We start from the raw sequence: 13,241 nt of genomic DNA, 5'->3' as shown, positions 1-13,241 counted from the left end.
CCTTCACAAAATAATTAAATCAAAAAAGGCTGGATGGGGCTGAAATGATAGCATAACTCCCTAGCAAGCATGAAGATCAATCTAAACTCAAACTTCAGTATCATCAAAGAAAGAACCAGGGGCTAGGAAGGTGGCTTAGTGGTAGAGTGTTTGCCTAGCATGCATGAAGCCCTGGGTTCAATTCCTCAGTACCACATAAACAGAAAAAGCTGGAAGTGGCACTGTGGCTCAAGTGGCAGAGTGCTAGCCTTGAGCAAAAAGAAGCCAGGGGACAGTGCTCAGACCCAGCCCCAGGAATGGCAAAAAAAAAAAAAAAAAAAATCAGATCTTCTATTTCACTGGTCTATGTGTTTTTTTTTGTCAGCACCATGCTGTTTTTGTTGCTATGGCTCTGAAGCATAGTTTGAAGTAGGAACTGTATTCCTCTGGCACTGCTCATTTTTGCTCAGAATTGTTTTGGCTATTGGGGTCTTTTATATTTCCTTACAAATTTTAGGACTGTTTTCTCCTTCTATGAAGAATATCACTTGAATTTTGATGGGGATTACATTAAATTTACATATCACTTTAGGTAGTAATTCAGTCATTTTAACAGTATCTATTCTGTAAACTGATGAATGTCGGAGGTCTTTCCATCTTCTAGTATCTTCCAGAATTTCTCACAAGCTTTTACCATTAATTAAAAACTCAAGGGTCATGTGAAAATGGCAATGGCAGACAACTCTGTTTTGGTTCTGAGTTTAGAGGAAATGCATAGCAGAACTACTGATATTTTTCCCCCTAACATAGTTAGACTGGCTTTCTTAGTTGAGTAAAATACTGTAAAGTGCTTAAATTTTAAGTGTGTAGCTTGTTCAATTTTTTATTTCTTTTGTAAACAACTCCTTGGAGTAGTTTAAAACTTCATCTGAAAAAAGGAGTGGTGGGTGGGGTAGCTGGAGATGTAGCTCAGTGGGAAGGGCTTGTCTACCATGTATACCAGGTATAATCCCTAGAATGGGGTTAAAAAAAAATTCTAAGTGCCCTACAATATTCTGCAAGGCCCTTTCCTAGTTAATACTCTTTGCAAACCAAATAATATTCATTATTCCAACTACCACAAAAGATCAATTCTGACCTTATGAATTTCATATAAATTGAACCATATAGTATATATTCTTTCCTGTCTGACTCCATAACATTATACAAGCATTTTTAGTTATTCAATAACAGAATGATAAAATATGTGGTTTCTAAAAGTAGATAAAAAAATCAAAATATGAAAATATATACAAATACTATAAAAGTAACACAAGACAACTTATTCTCTACAATTACGTTATACATACAGACACAAAACTAGTATAGTATAAAATATTAATTATAATTTTTTTTTTTTTTTTTGCCAGTCCTGGGCCTTGGACTCAGGGCCTGAGCACTGTCCCTGGCTTCCTTTTGCTCAAGGCTAGCACTCTGCCACTTGAGCCACAGCACCACTTCTGGCCATTTACTGTATATGTGGTGCTGGGGAATCGAACCCAGGGCCTCACGTATACGAGGCAAGCTCTCTTGCCACTAGGCCATATCCCCAGCCCCATTAATTATAATTTTTAACAATGCTTAAGTTAATGTATAAAGAAAATGTTTTGTCAGCAAAGACTATAATTAACAGAGCAAAACTATCTTAAACTTTATTGGAAATATTCATTACATTACAGTTAGCAATTATAGGACAGAACTACAGTGATTTACAAAAGTTAAGATCTGAACATCTGCTTTACCTGGTTATAATAAGCCGATCCAAATTAATTCTCTGTTGCTTTGCAATCCATGCTGTACGATACAACTTTTCAGCGGTCTTAAGTACATCTGCATTCAGCCTCTGAATGAGCTGCTTCTCAGAGTTGACATACAATCGCTCCTGTTTGAGGTGATGGGCCAGCGTATGGATATCTAATTTCACCATCTTCAAATGTGGACAAAGTGCAAAGGCAGATCACTACAAGGACAAAATATGAAAGCTTATGTCAGAGCTGGGAATATGGCCTAGTGGTAGAGGGCTCACCTCGTATACATGAAGCCTTGGGTTTGATTCCACAGCACCACGTATATAGAAAAAGTCAGAAATGGCGCTGTGGCTCAAGTGGTAGAATGCTAGCCTTGAGCAAAAAGAAGACAAGGGAAAGTGCTCAGGCTCTGAATGCAAGCCCCAGGACTGGCAAAAAAAAAAAAAAAAAATGTTTATGTTACATACCTTCTTTTTTTTTTTTTTTTTTTGGCCAGTCCTGGGCCTTGGACTCAGGGCCTGAGCACTGTCCCTGGCTTCTTCCCGCTCAAGGCTAGCACTCTGCCTCTTGAGCCACAGCGCCGCTTCTGGCCGTTTTCTGTATATGTGGTGCTGGGGAATCGAACCTAGGGCCTCGTGTATCCGAGGCAGGCACTCTTGCCACTAGGCTATATCCCCAGCCCACATACCTTCTTTTTTAAAATAAAAAAAAAGGTATTAGGCGGCTAGGGATATGGCCTAGTGGCAAGAGTGCTTGCCTTGTATGCATGAAGCCCTGGGTTCGATTCCCCAGCACCACATATACAGAAAACAGCCAGAAGTGGCGCTGTGGCTCAAGTGGTAGCGTGCTAGCCTTGAGCAAAAGGAAGCCAGGGACAGTGCTCAGGCTCTGAGTTCAAGGCTCAGGACTGGCAAAAAAAAAAAAAAAGTATTAGGGAGGGAATAGGAAATAGAAGAGACTGAGGAAAGGGGTGATATTGTCCAAAAAGAAATGGATTATTTAGGAATAATAATAAAAGTATTGTCTGGGAATGTGGCTTATTGATTTGAGTACTTGACTCGCATGCATAAAGCCCTGGGTTCAATTCCTCAGCACCACATACACAGAAAAAGCCAAAGTAAAGCTGTGGCTCAAGTGGTAGAATGCTAGCCTTGAGCAAAAGAAGCTCAGGGACAGTGTCTAGGCCCTGAGTTCAAACCCCAGGATTGACACCAAAAAAATGTCATTTAATAAGAAAATAAACAAAAGAAATGCACTCTTTACCCTAATTATCCAACTGCAACTGGTACTCCTCTGTACATCACCTTATAATACCAATAAAGTTTTTTTTTTAATGTATGACAAGAAATCAAAAGAAAAAGCAGGGCTGGGAATGTGGCCTAGTGGCAAGAGTGCTTGCCTTGTATACATGAAGCCCTGGGTTCAATTCCTCAGCACCACATATATAGAAAACGGCCAGAAATGGCACTGTGGCTCAAGTGGCAGAGTGCCTTGAGCAAAAAGAAGCCAGGGACAGTGCTCAGGCCCTGAGTCCAAGCCCCAGGACTGGCAATAAATAAATAAATAAATAGATAGATAGATAGATAGATAGATAGAAGCATTCAAAGTTAAGATTACACTTAGCTAGGCACAGAGTAGATCATATCTGTAATTCCTAGTTGAAAGTCTGAGATTGGAAGGATCAGAATTTGAAGCCAGCCTACATGGAAAAGTTCATGAAACTCCTTCTCAATCAAGAGCTAGGTAAGCTGGCATACACTTAATATTATAGCTACAACAGGAAGATTAAAATAGGTAGACTGTGGTCAGGCAACACTCAGGCAGGAAGCAAGATCCTATCTCAAAAAAAAAGAAAGAAAACAGGGCAAGCGGCATCAGTGGCTCGCTCACATTGTAATCCTAGCTACTGAGGAGGGTGAAATTGAGATCACAGTTTGAGGTCAGCCAGTGCAGAAAGTCCTTGAAGTACTCACTCCAATTAACCAGCAAGCCACAAGGAGAGGTGTGGCTCAAGTGGGAGAGCTCTACCCTTGAGCAAAAATGCTAAGCAATGAGGAAACACCCTGAGTTCAGCCCCAGTACCCACAAACACAGGCACACACAAATACATATAAAACAGAAATATGTATTTGTATATATGTATAATTATATGTACATATATACAAGTATACATGTTTTCACTCATATATAGAGACTAGACCTAAAAGACATTCATATTCATGGGCTTGTACATACTTACTTATGTATCTGTTTATATATAGCTATATGTATGGATAAGCATAGAACACAATCTAACTAAAGAACTAAAGAAGAGATGGAAAGAGAAAAAGAAATGGTGAATAATTTTGAAATGCATTTTGAAAGAGAAAAAAGAAAATCCAACAGGGCAGCAGGCAGTACAATGTCAGCCTAACAAGCGTAAAGCATAATGTTCAAACCTCAGTGGGATGAGGGGGACGTGGAGGGGAGAAAGAGGAGAAGAGGAAGAGAAGAGGAGAAGGGCAGGAGAGAGGGAGAAGGGGAGAGGGAGGGATGGAGCAAGAGAGGAAGAGGGAGAGAAGTACAGAGGGAGAGAGGGGAATGGGGTGGGGGGAGGATACACCCAATGTTTGGTGGAACATGCCTGTAATCCCAGCCTTGGGAGACAGAAGCAGGAATATCATGAGTTCAGAGCCAGCCTGGACTATAAACCTATGGAATGAAATGGAATGAAACAGAAAGGAAAGAGAAGAAAAGGAAAGGAGGAAGGAAGAAAAGAAAGGAAATGGGGTGGAGAGGAAGGGGAGGGAGAAATGCATTCAAATAATTAGATATGAAGGGTTAAGATATCTGCAACTCACATGATTTAGCAAACAACAACAAATTTTAAAGCAGTAAAATGCACACTTATAATATAGCTGTTTGGGCAGCAGAGATGAGGAGAATCAAAGTTCAACCCCAGCTCAGGCAGAAAAGTTTGAAAGAACTCATCTCAGCTAATAAAAAGATAGTTTAGTGGTTATGCTTGTCATCCTAATTATATAGGAAGCAGCATTAATAGGATTGTGGTGCACACAGGCTACCTGGGCATGAATTCAAGATTACTTAAAAAAAAAAAAAGCCCACAGAAACAAAAAGGGCTTGGGGTTATGACTCAAGTGGTAGTATGTTTGCCTGGCAAGTACAAGATTTGGGGTATAGGGGTTGGGAATATGGCCTAGTGGCAAGAGTGCTTGCCTCGTATACATGAAGCCCTGGGTTCAATTCCCCACTACCACATATATAGAAAACAGCCAGAAGTGGCACTGTGGCTCAAGTGGCAGAGTGCTAGCCTTGAGCAAAAAAGAAGCCAGGGACAGTGCTCAGGCCCTGAGTCCAAGCCTGGGACTGGCACAACAACAACAAAAAGTCAAGATTTGGGATATAAACCCTACTAGAACAGAGGGGAGGGGTTGGGAGAAAATGAGGGAGAATGATGAAAAGGGTGACATCAATCAAGATACCCTGTACTTACAAAATGATTCACTGAATGGTATCTCCTTTATAAAACTACTTCAATAAAAACATAATTTTAATGGCTGGGAATGTGGCTTAGTGGTAGAGTGTTTGCCTAGCATGCATGAAGCACTGGGTTTGATTCCTCAGTATCGGAAAAAGAAAAAGCCGGACATGGTACTGTGGTTCAAAAAAAATCCCCAACTGATAGCTAAATGTAAACTGCTATTGAAATGAGTAAGTATGATCATTAAGTAGGTATCAAAAGTTCTTGTACATTACAAAATTTTCATTAAAAAACGGGCAAAATATCTTAGAAATTTTCAAGTTGTACTCTTTCTGTTACTTTAATTCAATGTATCTCAATATTGAAGACTGAACATTGACTGAGTCTTATGTATGCTAAACACAAGCTCTACCACTACTAAACCCTTAGCTCAGAAAACACATTACTGAATTTTCCTGGAGCCTAACTATAATCTCAAGAAGCCTATAATCTGATTATAACAACAATATTGCTCAAGATAGAGAGCACAGCATGTTTTCAATAATACAGAAAAATATTAGCCAAGTTACATAATTCAGAAATTGAATCTTCAAATATAATTTCACCAAAATTTAAGGGGCTGGCAGAGTAGCTCAAGTGGTAAAGTGACTGCTGGCAAGCATGAGTTTAAACTCAGCAAGGCCAAAAAAACAACAACAACCCAACACTTCAAAGTAATGTTCAACTTAACCTAAACAGAATTGACCTTCTAGCGGGGGTGGAGAACCATTTTTCTGCCAAGGGCAATTTAGATATTTTAACATCATTCATGGGCCAGACAAAACTATCAATTCAGGCAGACAGATGAAGGCAGCCCACAAGAAGCTTGTGTGTCTACCCATTATGTACAAAATGATTTTGGGGGGGCTTAAAAGGCCAGAGGGCTGGGTGTTCCTTACTCCTATAACCATTCAACTATCTCAAATGTCTTCAAAAACATTCATGAATGACCTATGTGTCTATGTGTGCGTGCACTGAACTCAGGGTCTGGGCGCTGTCCCTGAGCTTTTGTGTTCAAGGCTAGCACTGTAATGGAGCCACAGTTCCACTTCTGGCTTTTTGATGGTTCATTTTTAGAGAAGAGTCTCATGGACTTTCCTGCTGGACTGGCTTTGAAATGAAATCCTCAGATCTCAGCCTCCTGAGGATTACAGGTGTGAGCCACCAACACCCAGCAAGTGTTTGTTTTTTTTTAATAAACCTACAAATTTGGGGTAGTAGTGCTTGTCCAGTGAGATTATTAGGAGATTAAAATCAACCGTGTGTGAATAGTCAAATAACCAACCCTATGAGGCAAACTTGCTAGGAACTCCCCCCACCCCTCACCCCAAGTCCTGTCCCAGAGCCTCTCTATGCTCAAAACTAGTGCTCTACCACTTGAGCCACAGCACCACTTCTGGCTTTTTCTGTTTATGTGGTACTGAGGAATCGAAACTAGGGGTTTAATGCATGCTAGGAAAGCACTCTACCACTAAGCCACATTCCCAGTCCCGTAAGGAGCTTTTTAAACAAATTCAAAACTTCTAAGCCTTACTGTTTTCCTTTCTACAACAAATTATCAGAAAGCCATTAAAAAAATAATTAAGACAGGGCTGGGGATATGGCCTAGAGGCAAGAGAGCTTGCCTCCCATACATGAAGCCCTCGGTTCGATTCCCCAGTACCACATATACAGAAAATGGCCAGAAGCTGTGGCTCAAGTGGCAGAGTGCTAGCCTTGAGCAAAAAGAAGCCAGGGACAGTGCTCAGGCCCTGAGTCCAAGGCCCAGGACTGGCAAAAAAAAAAAAAAATTAAGACAGTGACTAACCCTGCAAGACAATCACATAAAAACTATTTGGAGTTCAGGGATGTAGTTCGGTATAGTGCATTGTCTCCATACATGAGGCTCTAGATTCAAATTTATCTAAATTAAGTTCATACTCTGAGTTTTATTTATTTTGGCCAGCCCTGGGGCCTGAACTCAGGACCTGGACGCTGTCCCTGAGCTTGTGTTCAAGGCTAGCACTCTACCAATTGAGCCACAGGTGCTACTTCGGGCTTTTTCTGAGTGGCTTATTGGAGATAAGTGTCTCACAGAGTTTCCAACCACAATCCTCATAGCTCAGCCTTCTGAGTAGCTAGGATCACAGGCCTGAGCAATTGGCTCCCAGCTGAGTCTTATTTTACACACTGGTAGCATGGTCTCAACTATCACATTGTCTGTCTGATCAGACAATAAACCATGTGGTTATAGACTAACTTGGCTCAGATGTCAATACACTTGATGGCAAAAATGTTAATTGCCTTTAATTTGATAAGCACTAAAGGTCTACTAGCTCGTATATGTGGTGGAAAAAACATAATTAGCATATTACAATTTTAAAAACACACAGGCTGAGGCTAGGGCTGGAAATGTAGCTTAGTGGTAGAGTGCTTGCCTAGCATGCATGAAAGCCTGGGTTTGGGTCCTCAGCACCACGTATACAGAAAAAGCCAGAAGTGACACTGTTGCTCAAGTGGTAGAGTACTAGCCTTACACAAAAGGAAGCCAGGGACAGTGCTCATGCCCTGAGTTCAAGCCTTAGGACTGGCAAACACACGTGCACGCGCACACACACCTATCAGTTGATGAGAATATGTGCAGTAGGTAAGGTCCTGGGTTTGATCCCTAGCACCAAAATACAATAATGAAGGGGGAAAAAACAAAAGGTTGATGGTAAGAGTCTGAGAATTTAAAGTTAATAAAGTTGTTATGAAATTACTTTTATCACACTAAGATAATTGAACTGGTTTTCTGAATACTAGTATCAACCTAGCATTGATTTATTTAGACTTATTATGGCAAGTTCTGCATGTTTCTCCTCACTGCATGTCATAATCCTATCACAGGTATGCTCTTTTCACCTCATCTGACAAGTGAGACAAGTGTTGACACACTTAGTAGTATGAATTAAATTCCATTTGCCTCCAATAAGGTATCTGCTCTGAACCAACCAATATAACCACTTTGTCAGTAGCACTGACTTTTCTAGTTAAGAATTGGTTCTTGGGGCTGAGAACATTGCCAGTGGTAGAGTGCTTGCCGCATATACATGAAGCCCTGGGTTCAATTCCTCAGCACTACATATATAGAAAAAGCCAAAAGTGGGGCTGTGACTCAAGTGGCAGAGTGCTAGCCTTGAGCAAAAAGAAGCTCAGCCCCTGATTTCAATCCCCAGGAATAGCACCAAAAAAAAAAGGGGGGGGGGTTCTTTAAGGGTTTTTTTGTGCTGGTCCTGGGGCTTGAACTGAGAGCTTGTGCACTGTCCCTGAACTTTTGTGCCTAAGGCTAGTGCTCCACCACTTGAACCACAGTTCCACTTCTGGATTTTTGCTGGTTAACTGGAGATAGAGTCTCACAGACATTCTTGCCCAGGCTAGCTTCAAATCACAAACCTCAGCTAAGTTTTTAATCTGTTCATTTTTATAGAACTTCATTTGGCTTCCAGATATTTAACTCATTTGAATTTATTCTCAAATATCATAGAAACCGGAGAGAGGGTAGAGAAATCAGACCACTTGAATAGTTAGTAGGAATGTAATTTTGTACAGCCACTGTGGAAAACAATAAGGAATTTCCTCAAAAAATTAAAAACAGAACTACCACGTGATATAACAATCCCAATACTTGGTTTATACCCAAAGGAAATTATATCAATATGCCAAAGACATACCTGCAATTCTATGTTTATTATAGTACTATCCACAATAGCCAATATATGGAATTAACCTAAGAGCCCATTAACAGATGAATGCCCCCCCCCCCAAAATAAAGTGGTATATATACACAATGATATATTATTCAGGGGCTGGGAATGTGGCTTAGTAGTAGAGTACTTGCCTAGCGTGCACGAAGCCCTGGGCTCGATTCCTCCACACCATATACACAGAAAAAGCTGGAAGTGGTGCTATGGCTCAAGTGGTAGAGGACTAGCCTTGAGCAAAAGAAGCTCAGAGACAGTGCCCAGGTCCTGAGTTCAAGCCCCAGGACTAGCCAAAAAAAAAAAAGTGATATATTATTCGGCCATAAGTAAAAAAAAAAATCCTGCTATTGCAAAACATGAGTGAAACTGGAGGTCAGCATTTTCAGGGAAATAGCCGGGCACACCACACATTCTCACTCACATACAAAGTCTAAATAAGTTGATCTTATAGAAATTATAGAATAGCATGGTCGTTTTCAGAGACTGGAGTAGTGGAGGAGGAGAGATACTGGTCAAAGCACAAAACTGAAGTTTAAGGTATCACAACTCCCCTCCTAGAAGCAGCAATTACTTTTTTTTTTTTTTTTGGTGGCACAACTGCAGTAAAATCCAATGCTCTTTCTGGCTTTCCCCTCACCTGTGGATGGAAAAACACAAACATAGCTGGGCACTGGTGGCTCACGCCTGCAATCCTAGCTACTCTGAAGAACAAAATTTGAGGAGCGTGGTTTGAAGCCAATCCAGGCAGCAAAATTTGCAAGATTTTTCTCTCCAATTAACTAACCAAAAATTCAGGGAACCGAGCTGTGACTTGAGTGCTGGCCTTGAGCACCCAGGCCAAGTTCAAGCCCCAAGACTGGAACAGTACCCTCCCCCGCCACCCCCTCTACACACATACACACACACACCTTAATTCTTTTACACACACACACACACACACACACAGAACTTAATTCTTTTCCTTGTCACCAAGTGGTACAATGCCTCCCCTTCCCCCAGGACTCAATTCTTTCCCCTTGCACCACATGGTACAGGGCCAGTTGGACAAACAAGTTGAGCAAGCTCAAGGCCCTGAGTTCAAACCCCAGTACTAGCTGGAGAAAGATCAGATTTTAAAGAATAAATTTCAGCTTTGCAACTTAGGTGATTACACTGAGACCAGCAGAGAAGTTTTTAATAGAAGAGGTTAAGCACTCCTGGCTTAGTCTGTCATAAAGATATAGCATAGAGACTGGCAAAGTATGGCTTGCTGGCCAAATTTAACCTGCTGCCTGTTTGTATAAGTTTCACTAGAATACAGCCATGATCATTTGATTATATATTTTTCTGTAACTGTTTCCATTCCACAATGTCAGAGTTGAACAGCTGTTGGAGTCCATAGTCCATATGGCCCATATGCTTGAAATATCACTATCTGAGAAATGACAGAAGAAGTTTGTGACACCCTGATAAGAGCAAGTACATCTATCAAAAAAAAAAAAAGAGTATGAAGAAGAGGCACACTGATAAGGTGAAACTTGTTAACTATAAAATACATTACAATTTCCAAGGAGGATACACATATAATAAATGTTAGCTGTTATATCTAAACAGACTTCTGTGACTCAAGAGATCTCTGAAGGGCTGGAAATGTGGCTTAGTGGTAGAGTGCTTGCCTAGCATGCATGAAGCCCTGGGTTTGATTCCTCAGTATCACATACAAAGAAAAAGCTGGAAATGGTGCTGTAGCTCAAGTGGTAAAGTGCTAGCCTTGAGCAAAACAAGTCCAGGGACAGTGCCCAGGCCCTAAGTTGAAGCCTAGGACTGGCCAAAAAAAAAGTCTCTAAAGTACAAAAAGCTTATTTAAAATTTTCTATATGATAAGAATCACGGGGCTGGGGATATGGCCTAGTGGCAAGAGTGTTTGCCTTGTATACATGAGGTCCTGGGTTCGATTCCCCAGCACCACATATACAGAAAATGGCCAGAAGTGGCGCTGTGGCTCAAGCGGCAGAGTGCTAGCCTTGAGCAAAAAGAAGCCAGGGACAGTGCTCAGGCCCTGAGTCCAAGCCCCAGGACTGGCAAAAAAAAAAAAAAAAAAAATCACATTTCATGTTTTCTAATGCTGAGAATTCAAATGAATGCATCTTCAACTAATGGTACTTATCTGCTAGTTCTAGGTTAAAAGAGTTCAAGAAAACTATTTAATTGCCTACTTATTAACCTAAAATTTCACAAATACTGTTAAAAAGACCACTCCTTGGAAGTGGAGGTGTGACTCAGGTGGTAGAGCATCAGCCTTGAGTGAAAAAGCCACGCAAGAGTGCAAGGCCTCAAGATAAAAGGCCAAGTGACCTCAAGCACTGGGAACTCTAATACCAGATGAAGAAACTGAGATCTCAGGATCATGGTTCAAAGCTAGCCTGGGCAAGAAAATCATGAGACTCTTATTTCCAATTAGCCGCCAAAATGGCAGAAGTAGAGATGTGGTTCAAGTGTAGAATACAAGCCCTGAGAGAAAAAGATAAGGGCCAGCACCCAGGCCTTGAGTTCAAGCCTCAGTACTGGCACACATAATAAAAAAGAAGACTATACTCCTTACTGTTTTTAACCTAATATGTACAATACTTTAGATTGGATACTAAGATACTAAAACTGGAGTTAGAAGATATGAGGAGCTTAAGACTGGGCTCTGACATCTACTGGCAATGCAGCCTGTTACTGATCACCAAAGATGAGGGAATGCCTTGATTTACTTCACACACAATACAAAGAGAGGACTGTAAGGTATAGCATAGGGCACCCTGATAAAAGCAAGTACATCTATCAAAAAATTGATATTTTTGCCAATTAAAACATAGATGGGGGGCTGGGAATACGGCCTAGTGATAAAGTGCTCGCCTCGTATACATGAAGCCCTGGGTTCAATTCCTAGGCACCACATATATAGAAAAAGCCAGAAGTGGTGTTGTGGCTCAAGTGGTAGAGTGCTAGTCTTGAGCAAAAAGAAACCAGGGACAGTGCACAGGACCTGAGTTCAAGCCCAGGACTGGTAAAAAACAAAACAAAACAAAAAACATAGAGGGCTGGGGCTGGGAATGTGGCCTAGTGGCAAGAGTGCTTACCTCGTATACATGAAGCCCTGGGTTCAATTCCCCAGCACCACATATATAGAAAACGGCCAGAAGTGGTGCTGTGGCTCAAGTGGCAGAGTGCTAGCCTTGAGCAAAAAGAAGCCAGGGACAGTGCTCAGGCCCTGAGTCCAAGGCCCAGGACTGGCCAAAACAAAACAAAACAAAACAAAAAACATAGAGGGCTGGGAATATGGCCTAGTGGTAGAGCCTCCTATACACGAAGCCCTGGGTTTGATTCCTCAGCACCACGTATACAGAAAAAGCCGGAAGTGGCGCTGTTGCTCAAGTGGTAGAGTGCTAGCCTTGAGCAAAAAGAAGCCAGGAACAATGCACAGGCCCTGAGTTCAAGCCCCAGAATAGAAAACAACAACAACAACAACAAAAAACCCCAACACTTATATAAAATATGCTAGGTACTGATGGCTCACACTTAAAACCAGAAGTGGTGCTGTGGTTCAAAGAGGTAAAACATTAGCCTTTAGCAAAACAGCTCAGGGACAGCACCCAGGCCATGAGTTCAAGCCCTACAATGGAATATATATATATATATTTCAAGCCAAGTGCTGGTAGGTCATGCCTGCAGTCCCAGCTACTCAGGAGGCTGAGATCTGAGGATTGCACTAGACATTAACTACATACTTTTCCGACATTCCCATTTAATTTATGTAACACTCCTGTAAGGTAAGTTTCTTAGTTTTGCTTGTTTTATTTTGGGAGCTGGAGACTATATCTTCAGTCTTATGCACACTAAACATGCATTCCAACACTGACCTACATTATACCACACCATTACATACACCCTGAGCTTAATCACATTTTATAGCCCAGGAACTGAGAAAATTAAGTAACATTCCCAGGGTCAAAATATTAACTGAGCTGGGAATATAGCTTAGTGGTAGCATGCTTGTCTAGCATGCATGAAGCCCTGGGTTCAATTCCTCAGTATCACATAAAAAGAAAAAGGCAGAAGTAGCACTGTGGCTAAAGTGTAGAACGTGCTAGCCTTGAGCAAAAAGAAGCTCAGGGATAGTGCCCAGGTCCTGAGTTCATGCCCCAGGACTGGCAAAGAAAACAAAATTAGCTAGCAAAGTTCAAACTACAATCTAGATATATCTGGCTC

General features: G+C 41.3%; 1 protein-coding gene across 10 annotated transcripts in view; it reads right to left on the bottom strand.

The window, feature by feature from the left end:
- The window catches only part of Gapvd1 (GTPase activating protein and VPS9 domains 1), a 90,860-nt gene that overhangs the window by 58,334 nt on the left and 19,285 nt on the right, over window positions 1-13,241 (bottom strand). For all 10 annotated transcript variants that reach the window (XM_048342590.1, XM_048342582.1, XM_048342625.1 and 7 more), the window contains exon 2: window positions 1,761-1,978. In XM_048342590.1, coding sequence (XP_048198547.1) covers window positions 1,761-1,945 — 185 coding nt within the window. In that variant the 5' untranslated portion in view covers window positions 1,946-1,978. The remainder of the gene's footprint in view (window positions 1-1,760; window positions 1,979-13,241) is intronic.

Source organism: Perognathus longimembris, chromosome 1 (assembly GCF_023159225.1).
Source record: "Perognathus longimembris pacificus isolate PPM17 chromosome 1, ASM2315922v1, whole genome shotgun sequence".
Taxonomy (NCBI): domain Eukaryota; kingdom Metazoa; phylum Chordata; class Mammalia; order Rodentia; family Heteromyidae; genus Perognathus; species Perognathus longimembris.
This window is presented reverse-complemented; position numbering and strand designations above follow the sequence as displayed.